The sequence below is a fragment of the Bombus bifarius genome, unplaced genomic scaffold (assembly GCF_011952205.1).
Source record: "Bombus bifarius isolate JDL3187 unplaced genomic scaffold, Bbif_JDL3187 scf7180000008263, whole genome shotgun sequence".
Classification (NCBI taxonomy): domain Eukaryota; kingdom Metazoa; phylum Arthropoda; class Insecta; order Hymenoptera; family Apidae; genus Bombus; species Bombus bifarius.
Genome location: NW_022884549.1, coordinates 886895 through 912984, shown reverse-complemented (window position 1 = coordinate 912984; position 26090 = coordinate 886895). Strand labels below are relative to the sequence as shown.

Below are 26090 nucleotides of genomic sequence, written 5' to 3'. Positions count from 1 at the left end.
ACATAAGAGAAATTTTTGTAATTACCGAATCGATATACAGCGGACGCTGAGAAGAGAAAACTGGCTGGCACCGATTGTAACGAAGAAAGAAACTGATAATTTAAATATCGTGAATTGTAAAACGATGAATACATTGTGCGAGCCTCTGTTATGTATTTTATATATAGATTATACATATTATATATATATATATATATATATATAAAATACATATAATTATATATATATAAAATATATATTATATTATATATATTATATATATTATATATATTATATATATATATATATATATATATATATATATATACATACATAAATCAAATTGAATAGCTGAACGTTTAGAAGAGAAATCTTATGAGAGGCTTTTTATTTTTATTATTTGTAATTACCTAGTTTACATGTTCACCGTTTCGTACGATCATCGAGATCATAACAATATGTGTAAAGGAATAAAAGAATGATATAATAAATTACTAAATACAAAAGGAAAAAATCGTTGAAATTAAACGTACGAGTTATTTGAATATTTATTCTTTGACTGCATTATATACTTCTTACGGAAGCAAGTCTCAGCGTACCTGATTAAAAATCTTTAATAACGAAGGTTATCCTTAGTTGAACTAACAAAATATTTTGCTTTCGCTTTGCTACATTTCCATCTGCACATATACATATATTCTGGAAAATGAGTTAAATACAGACAGTAATTACTTTGTATACTGGTTATATTCTTTATTTTGACATTTTGCGATCCAAAAATTTGCATCTTCCTGAAGTTTGATATATCTGCAAAATTTATTGTGTAAAAATGATATATAGCTAACGGTTTAGGTTTCCTAGGATGCTTCGACAAATATCATTCTCAAGTGCTAAACAATATCTTAAGCGCTAAGGAAAAGAAATTCATAAAATTTGGTATTGACAATAAACAATACCGTACATTTTATTATTTTACAATCACGTTTTTACTTTATTAATTGCGGAAGTAAATTATATAGACAAATACAATAAGCTTTCTCTATGATATATCAGTCATACGTACAATATAATAACAATTTCTGTTAAATAGTAATGATAATGCAGTCTTATTGTCAACTAAAAATTTTACAACACTAACTTGTCAACTTAAAATTTTACAATAATCTTAAAAGTTACGGTGAAAAATATTATCCTCAGATCTCATTCCTGTTAGATATCATAATATAAAAACATTTTTATTCTCTATATTACTACATACGATCGATATCACCCCACAAAAATAGAAAATTGCAAGCAACTTAGGCTTTGTTTGCAAATAACTAAGCTTTGTTTGTTATTATTAGAATTAGGTTATATATTAAGATCTTACAACTGGTGTACTATGATTTACATTTATTTCAATAGATAACTGCGCTCTATTATCAATTTTATTTCCTATTAATTGTTAACTTAATATGCAGCCGTCATTTCTTGCTATTCTTTCTTCATCAAAATTTTTCATGTTATTTGTGTTGCCAACCGAGATACAAGGAACTGAGGTGGCAGTTGTGATCTGTAAATTGGAGGATTGCGTGTATACAGTATTTAATAAATCTGATACTTTGCAGTTATTCACTGAGCACTTTTCATAGCCGCAATAATTTCCATTAGAGCGAACAGCTTCACTTTTATATGTTACAGACATTAATTTAAATGCTGCAGGTATTCGCTTCTTTCGCCTGGACAAACCATATTTAATCAATTTCTTCTTACCGCATATAACACATGTACCGGTCAAACATTTTGACCTAAAATTTAAGAATTCCGATCTTTTATATTTAGTCTTCAAACATTTACTACTCAAGTTTTTCGTTAAAAATAGCATTATAATTGCTTTTTCATCACAACACGAGGATATTTCTTTATTTACATTTACTGAATTGATCGTCTTGTTTTCTTGTGCTATCGAATAATCATTTAATTCAGTCGACGTAGTTTTCTTGACTTGCTTTATTTGTAAACTTTCTTCGGGTATGGAAGTTGTTTGGGTACAAGTTGATATGTAACAAAGAGTTTCCTTGTTCTTTGGTGCATCGATATTTCTAGGCGTGGACGTAGCAATTGGCCTAAAATTTGACGAATCAAAAATGCGGAAAGACACGGATCTTGCACATTGAACATGGGCATTTTTCACATTTGTTGAATAGTTATCGCCAGGATATATCAACGATTTAATATTATTTCTTTTATAACTGTTATCATTTCTATTGTGATCTTTCTTATAGGTGCCTTTTTTATGGATTCGTGAAAGGATCACATCTGGTCCTTTAACACGTTGTGAATTAAAATTAGTTTCTAGTCTTAATAGCGGACTTTGAAAATATTTTATATCATCGTGTGAACATGGTTCCTGTATATAAATATTTTTCTTTTCAGGATTCTGTGTAATCATATCGCTGCGTTGTTTAACATTAGATTTTTCTGCAACTAATTTTTCGTTTCTCTTTTTCTTAGTTCTTATACTTTTGTTCACACTGGTTAATTCGTCCTCTAATGTATCGGCATGTTTTTTTATTTCCTGTAACATCTTCATGCACTTTGGTCTCGTTATTTCTGCTGAATTTATTTTTGCTAAGAGAACCTTATTTCCTTCGTTCTTGTAGATGCAATCCATATTTTTACATTTTACTTCTTTGAACTGATAATTTTGATCGTTACATTTTTTCATATCTTTATCTCTGAATCTTTTAACGCTCTTCAGCATATTTTGCAGCATGTCTAAAGCATTGTCAATTGTACTTGTACATTTATCCACGCACTCGTAATCATTTATATTTCTAATATTTGAAAATCTGTCTTCGTATTCGTCTCGTTTTGCGTTCAACATGGAACAGTTAATTTCATTACAATTTACATTTGTACAGATATCTATAGTTTCCGGGATTGAAAATTTTGCAAATTTTTCAGTTACCAATGTACTTCTATCAAATTTATCTTTTTGACAATTTGCTTTTGGTTTGTATTCTTCGCACTTGTCCTTGCATGTACTGATCGTTTCATTAATGCAGATATTGCTTTGAATCTCGTTATTTTTCATGAAATTTCTGGTAACGTCAGAAGCTGTAGGAGAACTCGCATAAAAAAGTTCTGTGCACGGTCTATCAGTTATAGGTGTAACTAAACTTCCCAATTTCATAAATTCGGAATTAAGTAGCATATTTGGAGATTTTAATTGTAAATTTGTAGAATTCTCCAAAGGTGATTTGAAATTCATAGGAAGACTTAGAAGCTTAATAGAATTTTCTTTAACAGTAGAAATTTGTGCCGAATTTAATGATAAATCTGTTTTTATCATTTTAGAAACTCCATTGCTACCGTTTATTTGTTTCATGCTACTAGCCAAATTTCTTACCGGGAAACTGTTGGTAGGCAATTTTTTAGAAAATTTCACGGGACATCCAACAAGTTTGCTCGCGTTAAAATTCGCTTTAATATCATCTACACCTAAATTTCTCACTGTATCCTTGCTCAACGGTGTTAGTTGTTTTGTTCCATTAATTTGAGAAAATAAGTTTGTCTTAAGTGAATTCGATCGAAACGTGTTATTATCCGATATTTCATTTGATCGAACAGGATGACATAGAAATGGTGGATTATTATTGTATCTAAGTTGTGAAATATTATTAAAGATTAAACCATCGTTATCTCGATCGTACTTTCTTTCATAGCGCGTTCCTACTGACTGCGACATATCAAAGCAACTCTTTGTACGAAAGGCAGTGTGATTATATTTTTTGTTAAACAAATAGAATTGTAGCGTATTCGATGATTGGAGAGTAGTTTTGATGGAATCTGCATTAGGTTGAAATAGCGAGGTACTTTCCTTCTGTAGACGGTTATATCGATTTGAATGTATTTTGCAATCTGATCGTAAAATTATATTTATACAAGGAACATCACGTTGAGCATCTTTCGCATGGTTACTGCATTTCAGTTTATTTTGCAGATTTAAGCATCTTGAGCGTGACACAGCGATAGGATTTATCATTTTCATTCCGTGTTTTTCAGCCTGACCATCGCATTCTCTGCTTGTTTCATTCTGTAAATATCTATATTGATTAGAGTAGGTTAAACGACTTTATACGACCATATTTGAATCTACGTTAAAACTGTCTGGCGTTGAATTAAAAGACCTGCAAATAAAAAAAAAACGAAAAAGATTTGAACGAGTGGAAAGCATTAAGAGATCTTTTTAGGCAATTTATTGTCGATTTCTGTCCTGTGAATAATATTCGCAGGAATAAATTTAAAATTTAAATTATTATACTGTTTGACGTAGCATTGAAATTTATTTATTATTTCTATGCAAAGAAATATTGTATTAAAATTACTAGTAGGGCTATACTACTACTACAGGACATATACAAAATAGTTTTTAGTACAATCAGAAAGGCTTTGGACATTTGTTAAAATCATTCTGTTTCGAGACGTCTGCTTCGTTAATAGAAGGCGCAAATGGCGATTTGTTCGACGATGGATGGTGCAAGACATTTTTCGATGGCAAACACTTGCAATCCAAGGGAAAAGAATGTCTCTCGAATACCGATCGCGTGCCACTATGTGTACGGGGATATTTGGGGATCGCGGTGTAAGGTTTCTTCAGCCAGTCTACTTGCCTGGCAGTTTAAGTTTTCGCTTTTATCACTTGAACTTGAGAAAATAATGCAGAGGGGGAAAATGACTTGGTTGAAATTCAAATTTTGGACTTTTTACAACGGAAACGGAAAACGAAAAACGGAAAACGGAAAACGGAAAAACGTGTCCAGGAAGAATATCAATTTTATGACACACGGTATGGAAACAACGAAGAAATCCGCCTCTGCATCTAAAGTCGTTACTATTTCATCAAATATGTTTCTTTCTACCTGTGATTTACATCGATCGTCTCATTAGGAATTTGATCGTTAGTTTGACTGGGAAGCGGAGTTTGGACGAGTGGATCAGGGAGACCTTCCGAGTATCTAAAAATCATATAACGAACAAAATATTCGTCTATTCCGAGTTCCCGATATGTACGTACCTGCTACGATGTTCTTCTTCTTTCCTCGCACGATCGAATCTTTCATGCGTAACTTGTCTACGTAGTTCGCTGATTTGCTTACAATATTCCGCAGCTTGAGTTTGATATTGCCGAAGTTTCGTCGATTCCGAAGATCTGCGTCGTTTAGAGAAGATAAAGAAAAAAAATTACATTGCGGTTAGGATACGTCGACGGGTTGTTAATTAACAGGTTTCATAGGTTATGATGGGTTAACGGATTAAAATGCCAGAAACTTTTTCGCTAACAACGATAAGGTTCAAAGATCAATCGCCTCGCTTTACCGTGGGCATGAAACCTGTTAATCGTTTTAGTCGGGAAAATTATCCTACTGATACTTAACCATTCTAGATAATAATTAAGCTTCTTACAATTTACTTTGAAGTTCAGACATTTTCTGTCTCAATCTGGACACCTCGTTTTGGAGTTCCTGATTATTAGCCTGCACAGTTATAGATTCCTGTCTTGCTTGATCCAATAGCATTTCGAGGCGCTCGACCGTCGCGCAGTCTTTACTCATTTGATCGTGAATTACGGCTTGCTCCGCTTTTAATTTAGTAATTTGCATATCATACTGAAGATGGAACGTAAATTTCAAATTACTTTTATTTATTTATCCTCGCTCCTCGCTATATCGGAATACCTTCATCCACGAATGTTTACCTGTGTTTTAAGCGCATCTTTATCATCTAATTGCTGCATAAGTGTATCTTTCTGCTGATCCAATTTCATACATAAATCTCTAACAGCGGTTAAATCAGCTTCTGCTCTGTGCCTCTGTTCTCCTTGCTGACGCAATTGTGTTTCTATACTGGCCACACTTTGGGTCAATTCACTGATCTAAAAAATTTCAATCAGCGTATAACATTGGTTTCCTATCGAAACTTGTACATTTGTCCGATATAGGATAGAGAAAATGAAAATTATTAAAAAAAAATGGCCAACCTGCGTTTCGTAGCCTCTTATCAAACTATCCTTGTCCGCCAATTGTCGTTCTAAATCCAACAGTCGATCCCTAGCCGATTGCAGTGCTCCTCTTGCTTCGGCTGCTTCAGACTCCAAACTATGGTTATTGTTCTCTAAAACGGTTGCTTCCAAACTTAGACTTCTGAAGTGATTTAACATTTCCGTTCTTTCATTTTCCTGCGAAGTGGATGGATCTTACGAGTATTGCTAGATGGTAGTATTTGACATTTACACGCGTTTGATAAGAAATGCATAGTCGGGTGAAAACGATGGAAAGAACTAAAGCAAAGTATCGTATTATCTTCTGAACGAATAATATCGATAATACCTAGTTTTACCAATGTTTGTACGACATACAATGTTTATATCGTGACTCTAGTTCTTTCGTAAGCTAATGTATCGATAACCAGGAAATATATTTATTTTTCATCGTACTTTCGTAACGCCGACAATAGGACGAATATTATTTTTGACAGATCTTGTATCAAAAGATAATATTATTATAATATAAACGTAATATCATTTATAAAATCAAATCGGTACTATCTTTCAATCGACATTTTATGCGATACGTATCGTAAATCTGTCAAATAAAAATATTTCCACCAGCTACTTGTGCATAGTTAATGAAAAACATATTGTTGCTGGTAGAAAAAGTTGTTATAAGAAATGAAAAAGTAATAAATTTCGTAACGGCGCTAACAATTCGAACGAATGAAATGAAATCACCTTTCTGTTAAGGAGTTCCTCGGCTCTGCGGACCTCGCTAACGTACGTTTGAAGCTGTCTCTTCAGATCGTAGGATTCGGCGCGAGACGCTTCTATCTCGCATTGCAGGTTTCTCACTTCGCAAGTAGCCGCGGCTAAATCGTCCTGTATTCGTCGATTTTCCTGAATAGCATTCTCCTTGTCGTACGACGCCGTTTGCAATTGTCGTTGAAGATTTTCTACCTCCAGTTGCATCGATCTCAGTTGTCTGTCCTGATCCGCGCTTTGATCCACGCATATTCTGGCATTGCGACAAAAGTAACAAGTAAATGAATTGGTCGAATTGGTCGAACCGTGTTATGAAAGATGTACGAAAGGAATTCTTAAGAAGATTTCGGCCAAGCATTTCAAAACGTAAAAGAGAAGCAACGAAACCTGTATCAAATATAGATGAGTAAGTAGTAGGCATAGAGGTGGAATAGGAGCGGAGTGTTTTCGTCAAACCTGTCACACACGGTGAACGAATACCGTGCGTCAAAGTTTCAATATCGAACCGGTGTCTATTCGGTTATGCGAATCGCACACGCTCATCCCTCGTGGCGCAAGCCACGTTCATCGTTGTTCGGAAAGAGGACAAGGGCAGCATGAGCATGTCGACGAATTAGGCAGGCTATCGTGCCGAAGTTGCGTAATTTTGCTTCTCGAAGAAATATTTACGTGGCCAGATTTCGTTTCGTTTGTGCATCACGTAGCGGCGAGAACGACTTTATTAGGGAGAAAAAGCCGAATACGTAAGGAGGGAAGAAACTAGCGGTAGAAAGCCGATATCGAGTCGCAACGCGCATCGGCTGCGCGTCTCTTCTTATTAAAACGTTCTAGCTACTGACGAATCGCGACTTTAATGCCTTTCAATTACACGCTACAGCGAATACGTGTCCTGATTTAAACGATATTTAACGTATATCCAGACACGTATTATCCGTACGATCCAATAAATTCGCCTGTCCGTTTATTCTGTCTGTATAAAAATCGTACCGTGATAAAAAGCTACCGTGGAAGCTGGCTACAGACGGACGACAAACGGAATGCTGAAATTTTTGATACTACGAAAATTCAGTTTTAGCCGCGGAGGATAAAAATATAGCTAATGAAATATATTAAAATGGCATTTCGTAAGGATAATCGAGATAAATGGCAGAGGATCGGTGCTACGGCACGGCGTAATCATCTATCGTGGATCATCCGCGCGTGTCGATTACGCGTCCGCGTGTTATGTAAGCGGCAATAACGCGTAGTATAGGGCGCATAGTAGCAGGAATTGAAAAAGGAAAAAGTGCGAGAGAGGCCTGTTCACCGAACAGACACGACTTTCTCTCATCTCGACGTGCTTGCTGGATGCCGGGCTGGCGCGGCAGCTTCCTTCGATCATCCGTGTCCGTACGATGCCGCCTTTTCCTCTATACGATAAAAGTGAAAACAACCTCGAGACGTTTGCGGTGGTATCGCTGGAAGCGGCGGTTCACGCACGCACCCGATGCGCACAAATGTCTCGTAGGTGCGTTCGTTACGGTTTTTCATAAATAATCAAGCGTATGTCAGCATAAATAAATGTCGTGGAAAATATGTTTCCATATTTTTATGGTATTATACGTCGCACGAGATACGTTGCTAGAATCTTAACGACACGAATCTTAACGAATATGCTGAAATTATTTCAGATAGCAGGTATTTATGAAAAATCGGATATAACGTAACACGAAGACGCGGAGAACGTACGCGGCACTTAAAATAAACGTAAAGTGGCACAATGGACGAAGGATCGATTACAACCGTATGATAAGAACAAGCGGAATTGTGTCACGGACCCGGCGAAGAAACGCGACGAGAAGAATACTAGTTTCCGATGCAATACAATATGATAGGTAGATTGCGTAACCGCTGAATTTTCATTAGCGGTAATATCGGGATCGGGAATATGTAATTCGAATGGACGACAGGACGAGGATGCTCGTTTTTTCTTAAAAACTTTAACATATGGAAGATGATTTCGTCGGATCTGATCGATGCAACGCGAAGATGCAACGCGCGTACACCTGCTGTAAACATTAGACGGAAAAATTTCTCTATCTGTCTCGCTTTCTTTCACCAATTCCAGTTACATCGCGTCGGCCGCAGGAAAGCGAACTATTCTATATAAGAGAAATAGGAAGAGCAAGGTAGAAAGCAGCAGAGGCTTGTACTCGTCAGGGCGGACGTTCTCGTAATGCCCATCGTACGTTATAACCGCTCTATGCAACATTTCACTCGAACGGCTAAATAAGAATATTCGACGATTCGAAATATCTTACTCGAAATATCTTATTCGAAATATCCTGAAAATACATTAATAATATTGATTTCAGGTATCGAATTATATCTTATAGCGAGTAATACACGGATCGTGGAGAACCAGCATCCGCCGGATACAGGAAGAGATATACGCGCGTACGAAACGTATGGAAAAGATCGATAAAAGAGAAAGGAAGAAAATGCAGCGATTTATGGTGTTGGTGTAAACGCTAGTTCTCGTATACGTCGTACGCGACCGATGAAACGATCGCGGAACTTCGCTGCTGTTCGTTTCCCCCTCGTTTAGTTGCGGTAAAAGTTTACTTATCTTCCAACAAGGTACTTTCATAATCGCGAATCGAACGTTGGAAACGTTCGATTTACGCAGTTACGTTTGCCGCGCGTACGATACATCGCCGAAGAAGCAAAAAGAAATCACGACACGAGCGTATACCAGCAGCACTCTCGGTGAATCGGTATTACGATAATTTAATAAGCGTGGCGAGTAACTTGCGCTTTCTACGAAATAAGAAAGTTTCGCGCTTTTCCTTCGTCTTCTTTTTCTTCGTAGGCAATAGTCTTTGAAGAGAGAAGAACGAAACAGGCAATAAAGAAGAATCAAGAACGAGAAGAAATTCAAGGTTTCGGCGCGATCGCGAAGGTCATGCGCGCGCGTCTCGTCCCGCTAGACACCGTGTCGTTCAGCGACACGTACTTTCATTCTAGTTGATCGTTCGTTCCGAGGAACGTCCCTGAAATCGAAGCCGCGACAACAACGAAAGAGGCTTGTCTGGCTGCGATCGATCGTGTCGCGATCATTTCGAATTTCTTTCGTGGAATTTCCGAGCTATCGTGATAGATCTGACCTCGGAATATGACGAAACGTAGCCACGTAATTGGATAGGTATCGCGGTAAATCCTTTGGTAAATCACCGTCTATCCTTTGAATTCGATCGTGACCCGGATACGCCAAAATACGTCGTGTTAAGCAATGAAATTTCGTTATTTCGTGGAATAATTACGTATTCGCGTGCTTACTTATTGCTAGAGGGACGATGTAACTATAATTTGTTACGTCCAGATTACATAAAATCGATCAAACGTCTTCCCATCTAACTTGCCGTCTAACTAAAGAAGCAAACTTACCGAAGAAACGAAGCTAGGCAGCACGTGGGAAAACACGGTGTTCGGAAGTTCGCGAAATGGTTCACACGGCAGAGTGCATCGCCCTGTCCTAAACCCTTAACCGATGAGTCGGCATCTATGCCGATCGACCGGCCTGGCCACGATTCTCTATCTACCGCTGCTTAATGTCAGAAAGTCGGAACGAACGGCCCTTTTAAAGATGCCATTCACCTTTACCATCACAGGCAAAGGGCATTGCACGGTTTCTCGAAACGCAGGGGACGCAAGCACGTGAGAAGCACTCGTAACAGGATGCATACTACGCGAGGTTACTCTACGCTCGTACCAACTGTACGTTGTAACGCGTTCGACTCGTTGATCCTAGAGATTAGACGATTCTCTCCGAAACAGAGCCCCTGCTCGTCGCCTCGTTTCGAATCTTCGTATAAAAGTCTCAATCGCAAAATGTCTCTCGGTTTGCAAAAAACATTCATGTTACATAATATATACGAAATAAATACAAAAGGTATCACCTCCTACAGAGTTAGTTTCTTTCTTCATCCAAGCTGCTGGTTTTCTTCCGTTTTACTCGCGCACTCGCCACGAGTTCCGAAATTCTGACAATTTAATCCTTGAGTTACGAAATGTACGTACAACCCTTTAAGATTTTCTTCGGACGTTAAAAATTGAAGGACGCGAGAGAGAATGCAAGTATTTGAATATTATTAGGCGGTGGAACAAGATCAAGTTGAGTTCCAACGACTCAAGTTTCTGACAATATCGTTGTCGGGCGGGTGTCGTTCGGAGCTGTATAATCAGGTAATCTGGACAAAGAAAGTTTGACGATGCTGCCGAATATCTTAAGATGGGTAAATAGATGAAAGTTACTAAACTTTTATTTAAACTTGAAACTAGTATTTGTCGTCGTCGTCGTCGTAATAACACAATAACGCGTGAACTGGACTGCTCTTCGTACGTTTCTCTTCCTATTGTTTGCTATATTTTGTATAAATTTTGTATTTTCCAATATCCCGTTAACCAAGGAAAAGGAAATATCGCAAAGTACGAGCGACGAGAGAACATTTCCTCGACATTCGCAACTAGTATCAATGTTCTAGGAACAGGTGTTGAATCGGTTTCCGTCAATGTGTTTCGTATAACTCTACGAGTTACCGAAAGGAAAGCAGTAGCGATAAAAACCACTTATATATAGATTCTTAACGAGAGAAAGAAGACGAGAAGGTATCGTCGCGTAAGCGGAAGCTCGATCTTCGTAGAAATGGATTTTGAGATAAAGCGAATAAAAATTATTTGGTTTGGTTCAACTTTTACCAGACGTAGTATAACGAGTATAACGAGTCGTATAGCGTTTCTAAAAACACTCGCACGCTTGTTTAATACGAAGAAAAAGTTTAATGTCGTTTAATCGAGCGATCGGCCATCCTGCGAATAGAGGAAGAACATCCATTTGGGACGAGCAACGTGGAAGACGTATCGCGACGACGATACGTCTAACTATCGTTTAACGGATTCAAAGGTCCCGAGAGATTGCTTCTTGGCACAAAGACGTCAGTTTACGAACATCCGTACACGAGGATCCGAGACTTACACGCGATTTCCGTTAGTCGATCCAGCCGGACTCTGGCTGTCGTTCTTTCCGAATTATGCAACGCGCGACTCGGTCGACGAAAGCGCGTTCCTGCGGAGTTGGATGCCCGTAGCGACCTTCCGGAGGTCGTAAGACGACGAAAGTACCAAGTACCCGGTTCTTTCTTCGGAGAAGAAAATTTCACGACTGGAGAATGCTCGAGGGAGGCTACTCGATACAAACTCGCTGGAGTTTGCTATATCGACCGCATCGACTAGAGTCGATATCTATGTAAATGGAGAAAACTTACACTCGATCCTTTAGTCTCGATATATGCCGCTATCTTCGCTTTCTTCGTCACGCGATGCTACACGCATAATCCGATTCCTAGATCCGAGACACTTTCGATCGATAACAAAAACTCGCCTCTCTTCTATCTTTACGTTTCCGCGAAAGTACAGTTTATTTAGAATTAAGGTGAGTCTCTGCCTAATCTAATAGGCGGTACATTCGCAAATCGATTTTACAGAGGATCCACGTGGTCACCGCGTGTCGCAATTCGATCGTAGTAATTAAACGTAAAACGTAAATAGGAGATTATTAGGTACTGGCAGATTTCAAATGGATTGGAAAATATTCAAGCATGATTTCATTCCCATTGTGCGTCGAACGTTACGAAAACCCACGCACGAAACTTTATTGCCCCCGTCGAACCGTCCAACCGTCGTCGTATCATGGATCCCTGTCCGATTCTCGCCCGTATCGAACCGGATACGCGACGGCGGATTTCTGCACTAAGGAACGTGACGTGCCGACCGTATACAGTGGAGAAGCCGTTTACGATATGCAGAGCTGTGCTATGCGCGATTGAGAATTTTATTTCAGCCGTTTGCTCGACGTAATCGCGATCCATTCGCAGATAGAACGAACTTACGAAAAAAAAAAAGCGAGACGAGTGCCGATCTAGGAGATTCGGTTCTTGTCTCGGGCAAGTTAGGTAACAGCGCGAAGCCGCGGAGCTGATTCCAAGTCGATGTTCAGTGTTGCCGCGGTGCTCCAACTAACACGATCGCCGCTCTTCGTTTCGTGCGCGCCTCGTGTCGATCGCAGCATGTCAAAGGGCCGCGATAAAACGACACGATCAATTTTCGTGAATATCTGTCATGTGATTACTAAAAAGTTACACTCTTAATCGCCTTCACCATGAGAACCACGTTGTAAGTCATCGTTTACCATTTTCTTTATTTTCTACGAATCGAAATTTCAATATCGTTCGGTATCGATAACGAACGATTTCATTTATGTCAGACCAGCGAATTTCTTTCTCCGTTATTCTGGATACGTCATTTTATAATCGTTTCTTTTCGACGTATATCTAACAACATCGTTTTTATTTCTCTCGCGTAGATCGTCACGTAATTGTCGAATTAAACACAAAAAGTGTAATATACGTATGGAGGAAAAGCAAAAATTTACCCTCTTGTTAGGGTGCCGCTAAATCTGCATAAAAGGACATCGACGAGATATTCACTCGACTCTGACAACAAGTTTTAACAGATTTTCATCTTTTATACGCAAATAATATACTCAGAGTGTAGGCAATTTGTTGTGACTTGTGAGTTGTGAGTTGTGAGTTGTGAGTTGTGAGTTGTGAGTTGTGAATTGTGACGATAGAAAGCATATTTCATTTAAAATATATCAATGTCGAATACCCGATAACTCGCCTGTATCGCGAAGACGATGTAACGATACGATTAAAAAGCGAACATACTATAAAGAGATACCGTGGCTGGTAAACTCGTACCAAGAAACGCAATTATTAACTTCAAATATATAACTTCATGAAAGGCAATGCTCGTTACTTTCTCGCAATAATAGATCGTGGAATTTCGATTTCGCAGAAATTCGTTAATATTTATAAGAATACGTATTACCCAGTAGCTCTGAAAACATCGTTTTGTTTAACCATCTACCAAATATTTTTACCTTCTTGTATTTAATCAATTCTTATATTTATATATTTATATTTCTTATAAAAATTCTTTTCTTACTTTTTAGAAGGTTAGATGTCCTGTTGTGTGTGTGTTTACGGTGAAAGTTGCATAACGGCAACATGACTAATCTTGAAACGATCGTTTCGTTTCTCTAACGTAAATGTCAAGACCTGATCTTTGCGAGAGATCCTTCGGTTTAATTTAATTTCATGTTATTCGTCGATTACATCGATTTTGTTACGTAATCTTGCCACTAGAGCGGCTTAACTAGGACACAACGGGATGCAATGAAAGAAGACAATGAAAGAGCCGAGTTACTCTAATAAGGTTACTCTAAGTTAGGTAGAATTTCAGATTGGTTAAACTCGTTAATTAACTTTATTTTATATAGACTTTTATTTCAACGAAGGTAACAGTTGCCAGAAGCTTTATGGAAAATTATTATAATTCGATCGATTGAATTTCAAATAACGACTGATTTGTTTTGCTAAAGTTAAGAGAAAATTGAAACACTGAGAAATTGCAAATTTTGTCGTGAAAGTATACACGGAGATTGTTAATGGAACTTAACGTGCGTAGCAAAATAGCAAATCGTTACAGGTTAAATTCGCTAAATAATTCCATTCTCAAATGTTTATGGACATGATATCGGATAATAGTTCGGCAATGGAGAGATATCTTGTTTCTAAGATTTCAATTGATCGTTTAAACGTGTAAATCGTTGAATATGAAAGAAATGTCACGCAGGTATTTAAAACACCGGCAAGACAGGCACAGTTTGATCGTTGAAATAGCAGTAGCGATCATCGAATGAAATTAGACGAAACGAACAAAGTTGATACTATGCTAAGTATACGCTTCGTTAAGAACGAGAAGGAGCGAAAAAATATTCAAACAAAAGGAAAGAGAAGCAAAGCGAGAAAATCCTAACGTTCGCTTCGAATAGCTGATATGTTTGCAACAACCGCGTCAAACTTGACAAATTTCATCCGTCTAACCGAACGAACGACAGCTAATCGTTACATTTTAACCGCGTGAATAAGGAGAAAGTTGGTTGGCAATGAAAGTTACAAGTTAAACAATTATGTTGATGCTTTTCGAAGATACACAAGTACGTATGTAGTAGGTGCAAGCAGTATCCTAGAATCTGATTTAGTCGAACTTCCCGCCAACGAACGGCTAGATTGTAAAAAAAAATGCGTCCGGCTACTGGCATAACGCTACTGATTTTTATCGGATCTACGCGCGCGATCTACTATTATGTAACGAGAATAAAAACTGAAAGGTAGGCTGAGACGCGAAACAGCTACGAACACATCGAACAGTGGACCAACGAGAAATGGGGACGAGTTATGTCACGACAGTTATGTGACGACAAATAATAGGTGTGCGATATGAAATAACATCGATATGAAATACCCATAGGGTATAAATGTATATGTATGTATGTATGTATGTATGTATATAGATGATTATGAAAACATCTGCAAATGAAACCCATTTATTTGGACGAAATTAGCTGCGCGAATTAACGTTAAACTTCAAAGTTGAAGTAAACGAAATGGACTCGAAGGTATTACGGTGTTAGTAAAAAATCGTCTTTAAGTAGTTTAAAAAAAAAAAAAATTAAAAAGAACGGAGGCAAATAAATCCTCTTTCTTCGAAGGGGCGGGGGGCAGGGGGGCGGAAGAAATCTGTCATAGATTCAATAATAGTAATCCACATAATACGCGTATAGCAGTACAATGGGAAAACGAATGACAGAAGAATCATACCTATATCGTCCGTCGTCGTTACGATTCAGACAACTATAACCTTTGAAGGAACTCATGATCGTTGTTTCTTCTCGTAATAAATATCATCGACGGTATTTATCCTCGTACATTCCTTGCTACTCCCGAGTAATATCAAAGTAAGTAGAATGCAAGAGACGAAGCAAACACCCACACTAATAATTTTGTCCGGAACACTGCCGTCATTATTGCAAACCGTGTCGCTATAGTTACACTTTTTTCGATATTCGATTGTTAATTAGGAAATATTTGAAAATTCTAGTAACTTCGACCCCTTTCTAGTCTTCGTTTTGAAAAGATATCCCGAATTCGTTAAATTCAATGGTATTCGCTCACCGAAGAGTTACGAAAGCAACTTTACGAGTAATTTAAGAATACAAATTCAAAACTCTGCATTTACGTAATCCCGGTCAAATTCTTTCAGTTAGTCGGCTAAATGAACATAGTAATTTATCTTGATACGTTTACGCATTAAAATGCAATAAACGTGAAAGTTTTGACGCAATACCCCCCCCCCCCGCCCCCCGCCCCCCAGTTTCTCAGCAAGTAATTAATAAAAGCAATTAATAAAACGCGTTGACCCTACGAATGATCGTATGAATCGACGCGAATCCCACGTCTCATTCGAATAGAAATATCCTTACTTTTCGCTTATGAGATTATTCACTGATATCCTCTTTATTCCGGTAATTAATCGACACAGATATTAACCCTCGGCTATAAATATAATCTACAATGATGGATACTATTTCTCCTTCTTTTTCTACGAAAGCTTTTATTTCTCTTTAGAATGTTTAACGCAGACTTTAGAGATTTCGAATCTGATTCTGTTTGATTCTTCTAAGGACCTGGATAAACAGAACTGAAATATTTGAACGGTACTGACATAATTTGTTGAAAATTCAACAAATCCAAGTGAAGCGTAGGATGTGCGACTCGTTCTAATTAGTTGTAAATTTAGCTCTAAATTAACGGAAATTCTACATCTAAATTCCAAAGCTTGTCAAATGACGAAGCAAATTAATAATTAATAATTAATAATAGAGCGTTGTACGTGTAATATATCTATATTATATTTATTCGTGTGGCTATGAACAAGACACGTGTAGAGAAGAGAATGCGTAACCGAGATTGCCTTACCTTACTAAATCTCTAGTACTCTCACTTTTTATTTGCGCCAAGTGGTCACACCAGTTTGACAATGAAGACTAATAATTATACAGGAAGAAAAGGAAGCTCGACATTCCGCGATAGTTCTCCGGTAACCGTGCGACTTTCCTTAATGAGTAGCTCCTACAAACCGCAACCACGTGAAATAATCCCATTTTGTTTACCGTAAAATTTAGACGATTTGAGAATATACTCGTAATATATAAACGCTAAAACTTTCATCGATGTTTACATGATATTGTCCATAAATACGAAGATCGTTAGAATATACATATTTACGTAATTTACGTAATTTACGTAATTTACGTAATTTACGTAATTCTATAATTCCAATAATACTATCTGCGCTGTCAAATAACGAATCAAACGTTTTCTTCAACCAAGAGTACCACGATTCTATTCGAAACACCAGTCTATAAACAGAGCGCGATAAATTAAGAATCGCGATTAATAAAACACTAGCGAGCAATCGGTAAAACTCGTTCCGTTATCGCAATGGAAAGTTATTGCATCGAGGAAAAGCTTGTCTAGCAACTATCAGGATCTAAGTGCCAAGGTTTCTTGTATCCTGTAATCGTTTCCTTGATTTTGGGAAGAAAAGCGCGCGTAATCGCCAGGATCAAATACACCGTGATCTTCGATGGTTCATAATCGATGTGATAAAACGTTCGTTGCCTATATTGCGTTTCTATTTTTAGAAAAACTTCCAACTTCTACCAAATAATTTTAATACGTTCGAGCTTAATTTTACAAAATTACCGATTCCAATCTAGTCCAAGAATGTCGTTTAAAGTTATTTGTTCCGTCTACAAATGGGTAAAGTCAAAAGAGAAAAAAGAGAAAAGTGTTTTTGCTTTCAGTTTGCAACAGTTATACGGCACATATATAGAGAATGGTATTCTTATTGTACATGCATGTCGTCATCTCGAGCCCTGCCACCAGGGACAATGCCATTGCCATAGTGAAACAGTGAAAGTATGGTCATTTTATTTCTGTCGTGCTTTTGCTCTGTTCTACCACTACCCTCGATTTTGACATACGTAGACACGAATACGCGATAACATTTTCTATCGCAATCGGTATTTCCCGGTTTCAAGTGCTCGACCGAGATAAAATCTGAAACCTTATTTTCCTATAATGTCATTTTATACAATTCCTTACAAATTCCTTACAAATTCTAATTTAAATTCTAAAAACGTGTAGCAAACCTGTTGTATTTATGTTATCCCTAAACACTTTAGAATGCCATTTTAATATCTTATACGTGAATTTCAATTTCAACTAAACACGAATTCGTTAAATGCGTTTCAGCGCTTTACCAGATGTATTGGTAATTATCGGGTTCGCGTCGATTGTTCGCGTTAAGTCAGCGATAATGCCTCCACCATGGGCAGATCCGTCAAGCAATCCCTGCGCCGCTCAACCACGTGGCTGGCAATTGTTATTTTGGCCGCCGGATGGAAAGTGTTACAAAATATTCCAGGCAGGTGCTGCATTTCTCTTTACAGAGTCATTCGAGTTCTCTTAATAGAATGTACATTAGAGAAGCAGCTTCTCGTCTTTCTTTTTCTTTTTTTACTTAACCGACCGACATTGAGTTTACTTGGTCGAGAAATATAATAAATAATCTCTAATTATAATTTAATAGACTATAGACTTGTTTGACAGATTGGAGCACCATGCCCAGAAACAATGGAACTAGGTCCAGCTGCAGGTAGAGGTGGAACTGTAGCTGAATGCAGATGTCCTCCAGGAACCGTGCAATCTCCTAGAGACGCTCTTTGCCATAAAATATATACGAGAGCATCCTGCTCGAAAGGACAATTTTTTGCACCCGTTCCAAAGACTTCTGGCAAGTCTAGGTATTACGATATAACGAATCTAACAGATCTTCATACAGCGTAACTAACATAAAAAGTTTCCCTCTAAATTTAATTTATTTTTTAATAAAGGTGGGGTGTCTGTCATGATCCAGAGCCATGTACGGGGAAAGGAGAAGTCTACTGGCCTAGGGATGGCAAATGTTACCCCAAATATAGCAAAGGGCCATGCCCAAAGGGTGAACTCCTTGCTATAGACGAAGACGGATTAACGGTATGTTCCTGCTCTAGAAATGGAGAACTTGGACGATATCACTGGGCGGGTAGTGTGGGTGGTTGCCACGAACATTACACTAAAGGCCCATGTACGGAACCTGGAGAATTATTTTTACCAGGTGGCGTATGTGGCTGTCACTCTGAATTACCTCATTACCATGAACCAACTGCGATGTGTTATCAATTAGGTAAGACAATTCAAAATACGCATGATGCATAAGCTTCTTCCAATTTTCTACTATTTATCGTTACTTTACATTATTATATTGTACTCGTTTATTAACACAGGCGGTATCGGTCCATGTCCGCAAGGGCATCACTTTATTGTAACAAACACGATAACCAATGAAGAAATAGTTCAAGCCAAGTGTGTATGCAAGCCAGGTCATGTTCTCTATGAAAATGGATTTTGCTACAGACTTTACACAAAAGGACCTTGTGAAAACGGCTATATGCTAATAAATTCGACCACTTGTATCCCTGTGCCTTGTAAACGGGGTCGACTGTATTTTTCACAAGAAAAGACGTGTTACAAAATAGGAACCAGAGGACCATGTCCGAACGGACAAGTTGTTTTATATGATTATAATATACGACCATCTGTTGATGGAATCAGTTACAATGGAGTATGTGGATGTATAAATATACTGACCGATTCGAAAAAATGTTCCGAAGAAATTAACGATAGCTGCGAATCTACGCCCGGAATGGTGGAAATAAATAAAACCTGTTACAAATTATATACACAGGGTCCGTGTACTGCAGGAGAATGGTTGGTTGCACGAAGAATGCCAAAACAGAGCTTATGGAAGAACGAAGGATCAGAGCCAAGGGCAAGATGCGAATGTAGACCCGGATACAAAAGAATCACGGACGGTCCACAAATTTCTGAGTTAGAAAGTAATAATCTCTTCTCCCTGGGTGGCTGTCAGCCACCCGCAGTAAGTTTAGCTAAGTTTCTCAATGGAAGAGTAAAGTCGATAAACTTTTAAGCAAAGAGGTCAGACTGCGTATAATAGCAATAATAATATGGTGATGATAAAATGAACTATTTGATATGCACTTTTTTTTATTTTTTTTTTTTAGATATTATGTGTAAATAACGTTGTATAAAGGCTGCGCGTGAAATGTTCTCAACAATCTCGTGTGAATTCCTCGAATTTCTATTTATTTAATATCCTAGTGCTATGAAATCTTTCGTTTAACTCCATAGTTTAAGTCTATACCGTCTTAAAATTTGTTATGCAGATATACTCGTATTAATATAATTCTAGTACTTATTTTTAGTATTACTCTATTATAAATGTATGCGAAAAGACTTTTGTCAAATCTAATAATTAAATATCACCTTTACTGCCAATGTTTTGTAAATATATACAATTTATGGTGTCTCTTTTAGAATATAGTAATTAGATTTCTGAAAGCTGATAAGATTTTCTAGAATGTGTCAAATTTTATAAATACATACGATACTCACTGATTTTTGTGTTGCAGATCGTGAATCTGTTGCTCGCTTCCTATTAGTTGTTCTTCTTTCATCAGAATTTCTTTTTCTAGAGTAGCTATCCTTTCTGTCTTCTCGTCCAATACCATCTAACAAAATTCACTTATTCGTTACATCATACGTAAGTGTCGTTGGATACTTTGCAATATAATTGTATCTATTACTCACTAGCAATTGATCTTTTTCGTGATCCAAATGTGTCATATTTGCTTTAAGATTGTTAATTTCTTGTTGTAATTCTTCCACTTGATTTTCTAACTCCAACTGCTGCCGTTCCATCGTTCTATTACGGTCCAACGTCTTATTCAGTTCGGACTCCGACTGTGTCAATTGATTCTGAGCATCTCCCAAAGCCTGATCCGTTTGATCTTGTAGAGCTCTATCATATTTATTAATTATGTATATGTATCTACTGAATACTAAAGAAAATCATAAGGAAATATTTCTGTATTATATTCTCTACAAAGTTTTTCTTTCATGAAAAATATTAGGTCGTCTGAAAAGTATCTTTCGTTTTATAAGGAAATAATGGATGCACAACATTTTCCGTTTTATATTATTTTATTGAATTACGTATGGTCAATTTTGTTCTATCAAAATAAAGATCACAACGTTCGACAGATTAAGTTTCATGTTTGTATAAGGATGCATCGTTGTAAAAAACGTGTTTGTGAAAGAAAGACACTTTTCGGACAACCTAATAAGTAATACCGAAGTTGAAAATATTGTGTTCTTTGAGTTCCTAATTCTTGCTTAGTCCGTTTTAACTCTTCTCGCAAATCTTGTAATTGATCCTCTAGTCCATTGATAGTTGCTCTTCGTGCTCCTTGCGTAAGTAAAAGCTCTTGTCGTTCCTTTTCTATCTGTTTCAATCGAGTTTCAACGTCGGTCAAGTTTTCTTTCAGACGACGTTGTTCAGATGTATGTGCTTCCGCAGCCATCTAATTTACAAATTTCCATAATGAATTTGCCATATATGAAATTACTGCCGTTTGCCGACAAGTCCGAAGGGATTCAGCCACTGCAGTACGAGAACTGAATTAATTTGCATTTTTTAAAACTGGTCTCTCCAAATACGAATTCTGTGAGGTGTCTTATTGTATCTCAATTACTCTCCTTGTTCCATATTCTTATATTCAACGTACTCACAGAAGAGCGATCCGAAATCAGATAGATAGAATTTCAATTTGTAGAATGTGATTGTAAATAATTTTTCAAGTACGGCGTAGAAGAAAATGTTTAATATGTTAAAAGCGAAAATTACCGGACGAAATAAAAAAAAAAAAGAAGCCTCGATGTTTATAAGAATGTGAACAATTCTATTGTAATTCGCTAACAACTTCGGCAGTTAAATGCAACTTTAAATAAATAAAAAAAAAATATTACGTCGCAATTACATTTCGGATAAGCACAATGCAAAATATCGGTTATTAAGAAAATGTTATTAGCTACATGTGAAAACAGAACCGGGTATGCTCGCTTGCTTTGAAGCTTCGGGAGCGCGCAAGTACATGAAATTGTCGGTCGAAAACGCGGGATTCGCTTTCTCGACGATTGTTTTCTCCTTGTCGTGACATCAAATTTAAAGTGCTTCAGCGACAGTCAAACCGCTCTGTGTTCTCGCTTAATTATATTTCTAACAATAACTCATAGATGACAAGCGACATTTGATTGTAGTAGCAAGCGTACATGTATGCTATTACCATTCTCATATATTCTCGCGAGCGCGGGTTCCGAGTTAAGTGGATAACATGTTCTCGTATGACACGATAAGGAGCATTTATAATAACAAATTTACCTATATTCACCAATAAATAAACTTTACGAATTACCTTTAATCTTTCACGTAATGCATCGCGTTCTTCAATTAAACGATCGACATCTGCCCGTGCAATGTCCCGTTCATGTTCCAGACGTTCAATAATATTCTAAAAAATGTTACTTTTATAAATTTAATTAGAAATTCTTAAAAACGTTGTATTCATTTAACATTTCAAATAAAGCCATGAGGATTTTCTCTAATTATAAAGTAATTTTAATAACAATTTTCTGAATTGCAATTGTTGCAACAAAATTATTCACACCCTTTACCTTTGTCTTGCCAACGTCTCTCATTAACGGAGGAGAACAATTACAGCCAACACTACGTTTGCATACATTGCAAGGTCGATAAGGTGCTTTATGTTCAGTTTTATAAGTTTGTAAACGTGTTTCTAAATTTGTTTTTTCACGATGCAGGTCTTTCTTTTCTCGCTGTAATTCATCTAATGCATTTTCCTTTTCGTTTAACTCACATTTTAATTCTCGTATTCGCGACCATAGGTCAACCTATTTTTAAAAATAAAGATAAAATATTACATATGTATTAAAGAAAACTGTGCGAAAAGAAACGGGTAACACTTTACATGGTCTTTTTCAATCGTTTTGTTATAGTTATCCTTGATATTCTTGTATTCATTTTTATAAAAATCTCGTTCCCTTCTTAGTTGCTCCACAGCTTGTTGTAACTGATAAAGTAAATACTAGTTAATATATTTCTATAATTACCAAACTATCGTGCACGAAAGAAATATTTTTCATGAAACATACATCATTTATTTCAATTTCTTTTTCATATCCAGCATCGTTTATACTTTGAAGAAGATCTCTTCCTTTATATGCTTCTTGAAATTCTGTTCTACCTTGCCCTGATGATTTTTAATAAATTGATAAATCTTTGAATATAGAATTACTCTATTTTTCTTATTATATTCTATATTTTATAATTTTACCTCTATCATAATCATTCTTTCGTCCCTTTTCATTAGCATCTTTCAAATTTATGCAGACATCGTCTAATAATATTTCCCTTCTATTTATTTGTTCCTTTAATAATTTATTACTATATTGTAATTGAATAATATCTTGCCTTTGTTTTTCATTTTCCTTAATCAATCTTTCGATTTCATCATTTAAATTTTTTTCTATAATATTATTAAAAGAAAAAGCAATACTGATTAACTATGAAACTATTTAATTATATTTATAATCGTCGTATGAAAATAAAAGTTCTGTTTACCAATCACTGTTAACTCATTTATCCTGTCAGTCATCTGTTTCTTCTCATCTAATGTAGATTCCAAAGTACGTTCAATAGTACGTTTCTCCAGCTTACAAGCTTCTAGATCTGCTCTCAATTCTTGTACTTCTCTACGCTCAACAGTTAATTCAGCTTCTAATGCGTGTACTCGTGCCATTACATTCTCTAATTTTTCCTGCAGGAATATAAATTCCATAACAATAATTATAATGCAATAAATTGTAACTATTAATTACGATATTATTATATTATTATTATTATTATTATTATTATTATTATTATTATTATTATTATTATTATTATTATTGTAAATATTAGGGTGTAGTCTTTAAAAACGTTATAAAGATTTATTACCTGCAATTTAGAAACTCTCCTATTGTTTTCTTTAACTGCAGAATTACAATCAGCTTCTACAGCTAATGCTATGTGATCTATATCTCTTAATTCCTTTTCTAATTCCTCATTTCGATCAGCAAGTTTAAGTGCTTGAGACATAGCATCATGTTGTTTATTTAAAGCTTCTGTAATAGAATATAGTTACGTACATAAGGAATTTTCTTGATTTTACATTAAACAGACAACATAGTTTGATTACCTTTTAATTGCTGTTCTAATTCCAATTTTTCTTGTTGAAGAACTTTTAATTCATTACCATCTATGTTATAATTGGACATTACAAAACTGCTTTCTGCTTTTTTACAAGCACAATCTTTAGAAACAGCCAGATACGGTCTACCTCCTTCTAACATCTTCTTCAGTCGCAAAATTTCTTTTTCCTTCATAGTTAGCTGTAAACATATTTCTATAGTATACTTGTATCTATTCTTATTACCAATTTTTATCAATTTTTACAAATTTAAATAAACATGCATATATTTAGTGCCTGTACATCCTTTACTGTTAGTTCTAATTAATAGTAATTAAAATATTCAATATGTTATATACATTTTCTTACATGCAAACAGGAGCAATTTAAACTCATGCAGATGTAATTTAACAGTAATATACCTGACTTTTTAATGTTTGTACATTGTCGATTTGTAAAGAGAGATCTCCCTTCAATTTTGTTACCTCATGACTCAAACAATTCATCTTATGATCTGCCATGCTTAATAAATCAACAATTTTTGGTTCTGCCACACTTAAGTTTGGTAACGGAGTAACTTTAACTCCTGTTTTTGGTAACGGTTCACTTTCAATAACTGGTCTTCGTAGTGGGAAAACGGGACGTTTCTTAGAAACTGTAATGGTAAAAAAAATAACAATTTGACAATATTTAAAAGCATTAAATTTTACATATTCATATTCTAAAGTCGTATTCTAGAATCACGAACATCTTGTAAAAGAATAATCTCAAACATATCAAAAAATGAAAAGTAATTTACCTAGGCCAACATTACTGACGGATGGCTTTAAACATTTTCCTTGGAGTTCCAAAATTCTTTTTGATTTCTTAGCAGATACAGCTTCTAGCTCTTTAATCCTATGTAAATTCCGAGAAGACGCCAGTTGAAGATCATTACATTCACGCTCTAATTTATATATTTCCTTCTTCAGGTCCTTAATCTGCTTTTGATGACATTCCTTTTCTTTTATCAAATCTAAGTGAAGCTGGTTACATTCTTGCACTAGCCTTACATTATCACATTTGTACGGATCAATTGTTGATTGTAACTGAGTATAAGCCTATTTATATGATACAAATATTAAATTATGTAAATATAATAACAAAATCTAATAATATAATTTTCTCTTTATTATCTTTCGATCGAAAGATATTAAAATATCTTTCATATTTCCCTAATTGATTATTGTATAAATGGTATATTCATTGTTTCATACAAAGGGTGTTTTAGAAATACATATTTATATTAAAATTAAAAGTAAAAGATTTTAAATTACAAAGATACAGACCTCGATATTTTCTTGAGCAATGCTTTTAAAATGCTTTAAGCTTTCTGTTGTTTGTATCAAATCAGCCAATAACTTTTCTATCAAAGGAAGTGAATCTAATGTAAGTGCTTGTTTGTATCCTAAACTGTCTAAATGCTTGCGGACAGTTCGATATCTTGCAGCTACGTTACATTCATCTTCCATACTCATTTTTGTAAATTTTATAAAATATCTATTTTATTCTATTTCATAAATGTACGATAAATAACGCTTTTAGATTATTTTGTCTTACAACTTATGTTCCAAAAATAATTGCAGCTTCTTTTTTTGGAACTTAATTACACTTATATGAAATTTATTATAAAATCATTTTTTTAACATATAATTAATAAAATAATACGTTCTCAAATAACTGATTGTAATATAACCAAGATATTACAACAGCATTTCATCATTCTTCATTAAATCAGCAACTCCATTACAAAATGTTCCATTTTTAAAACAGCCATGATTTTTTTATTAAACACTTGCACCATTCTCTATTAATTACGTGAACAACCTTGTACATTATTATATTTTTTTCTGGAACAAAAGACGCATCATGTTAGGCATAAATATTATTCAAAAGTGTTACCAACATTATAGAATGCAAATATTGTTTACGAATGTTGTACATATTACAATTTATGCGTTCAAAAAGATTATAGTAATTTACATAATTAACGATTTAACAATTAATGATTAAACAATAAAGTAGCATTTATAATATATTTTAGAACAGACATTCAAG

At 35.8% G+C, this 26090-nt stretch overlaps 3 protein-coding genes across 6 annotated transcripts; 1 reads left to right on the top strand and 2 right to left on the bottom strand.

Moving 5' to 3' along the window:
- Positions 1–1046: 1046 nt before the first annotated feature.
- LOC117211894 lies at positions 1047–4046 on the bottom strand. The gene has a single exon (XM_033456197.1). It carries the CDS (start codon positions 4010–4012, stop codon positions 1424–1426), a length of 2589 nt encoding a protein of 862 aa, XP_033312088.1. The 5' UTR covers positions 4013–4046; the 3' UTR covers positions 1047–1423.
- LOC117211892 (centrosomal protein of 135 kDa-like) lies at positions 4017–26047 on the bottom strand. 3 transcript variants are annotated; one of them, XM_033456195.1, is made up of 20 exons: positions 25322–26047; positions 24793–25093; positions 24416–24648; positions 24003–24195; positions 23762–23928; positions 23387–23582; positions 23100–23291; positions 22918–23015; positions 22734–22835; positions 22420–22656; positions 22161–22256; positions 21040–21269; positions 20497–20707; positions 20302–20417; positions 6752–7031; positions 6002–6199; positions 5720–5896; positions 5428–5630; positions 5039–5173; positions 4017–4151 (listed from the first exon to the last, which is right to left on the bottom strand). In XM_033456195.1, exons 1-20 carry the CDS (start codon positions 25508–25510, stop codon positions 4097–4099), a joined length of 3609 nt encoding a protein of 1202 aa, XP_033312086.1. In that variant the 5' UTR covers positions 25511–26047; the 3' UTR covers positions 4017–4096. The 3 variants fall into 3 exon arrangements, with proteins under 3 accessions (XP_033312086.1, XP_033312085.1, XP_033312087.1); XM_033456194.1 differs by lacking the exon at positions 4017–4151 and adding an exon at positions 4862–4979; XM_033456196.1 differs by lacking the exon at positions 4017–4151 and having other exon boundaries at positions 5043–5173; positions 5400–5630.
- LOC117211896 lies at positions 12736–20184 on the top strand. Of its 2 annotated transcripts, XM_033456204.1 has the most exons (5): positions 12736–12988; positions 18040–18211; positions 18397–18590; positions 18681–19012; positions 19113–20184. In XM_033456204.1, exons 1-5 carry the CDS (start codon positions 12975–12977, stop codon positions 19814–19816), a joined length of 1416 nt encoding a protein of 471 aa, XP_033312095.1. In that variant the 5' UTR covers positions 12736–12974; the 3' UTR covers positions 19817–20184. The 2 variants fall into 2 exon arrangements, with proteins under 2 accessions (XP_033312095.1, XP_033312096.1); XM_033456205.1 differs by lacking the exon at positions 12736–12988 and having other exon boundaries at positions 18060–18215.
- Positions 26048–26090: the final 43 nt, after the last annotated feature.

Coding starts and splice junctions, on each gene's coding strand:
- LOC117211894 (XM_033456197.1), bottom strand. CDS start 4,012: ATGAAAATGATAAATCCTATCGCTGTGTCACGCTCAAGATGCTTAAAT.
- LOC117211896 (XM_033456204.1), top strand. Junction 18,212..18,396: donor AGTGTTACAAAATATTCCAG/GCAGGTGCTGCA, acceptor CTTGTTTGACAG/ATTGGAGCACCATGCCCAGA. Junction 18,591..18,680: donor AAGACTTCTGGCAAGTCTAG/GTATTACGATAT, acceptor TTTTTAATAAAG/GTGGGGTGTCTGTCATGATC.
- LOC117211892 (XM_033456194.1), bottom strand. CDS start 25,510: ATGAGTATGGAAGATGAATGTAACGTAGCTGCAAGATATCGAACTGTC. Junction 22,836..22,917: donor AAGAAATTGAAATAAATGAT/GTATGTTTCATG, acceptor TTACTTTATCAG/TTACAACAAGCTGTGGAGCA. Junction 22,657..22,733: donor AAACGATTGAAAAAGACCAT/GTAAAGTGTTAC, acceptor TTTTAAAAATAG/GTTGACCTATGGTCGCGAAT.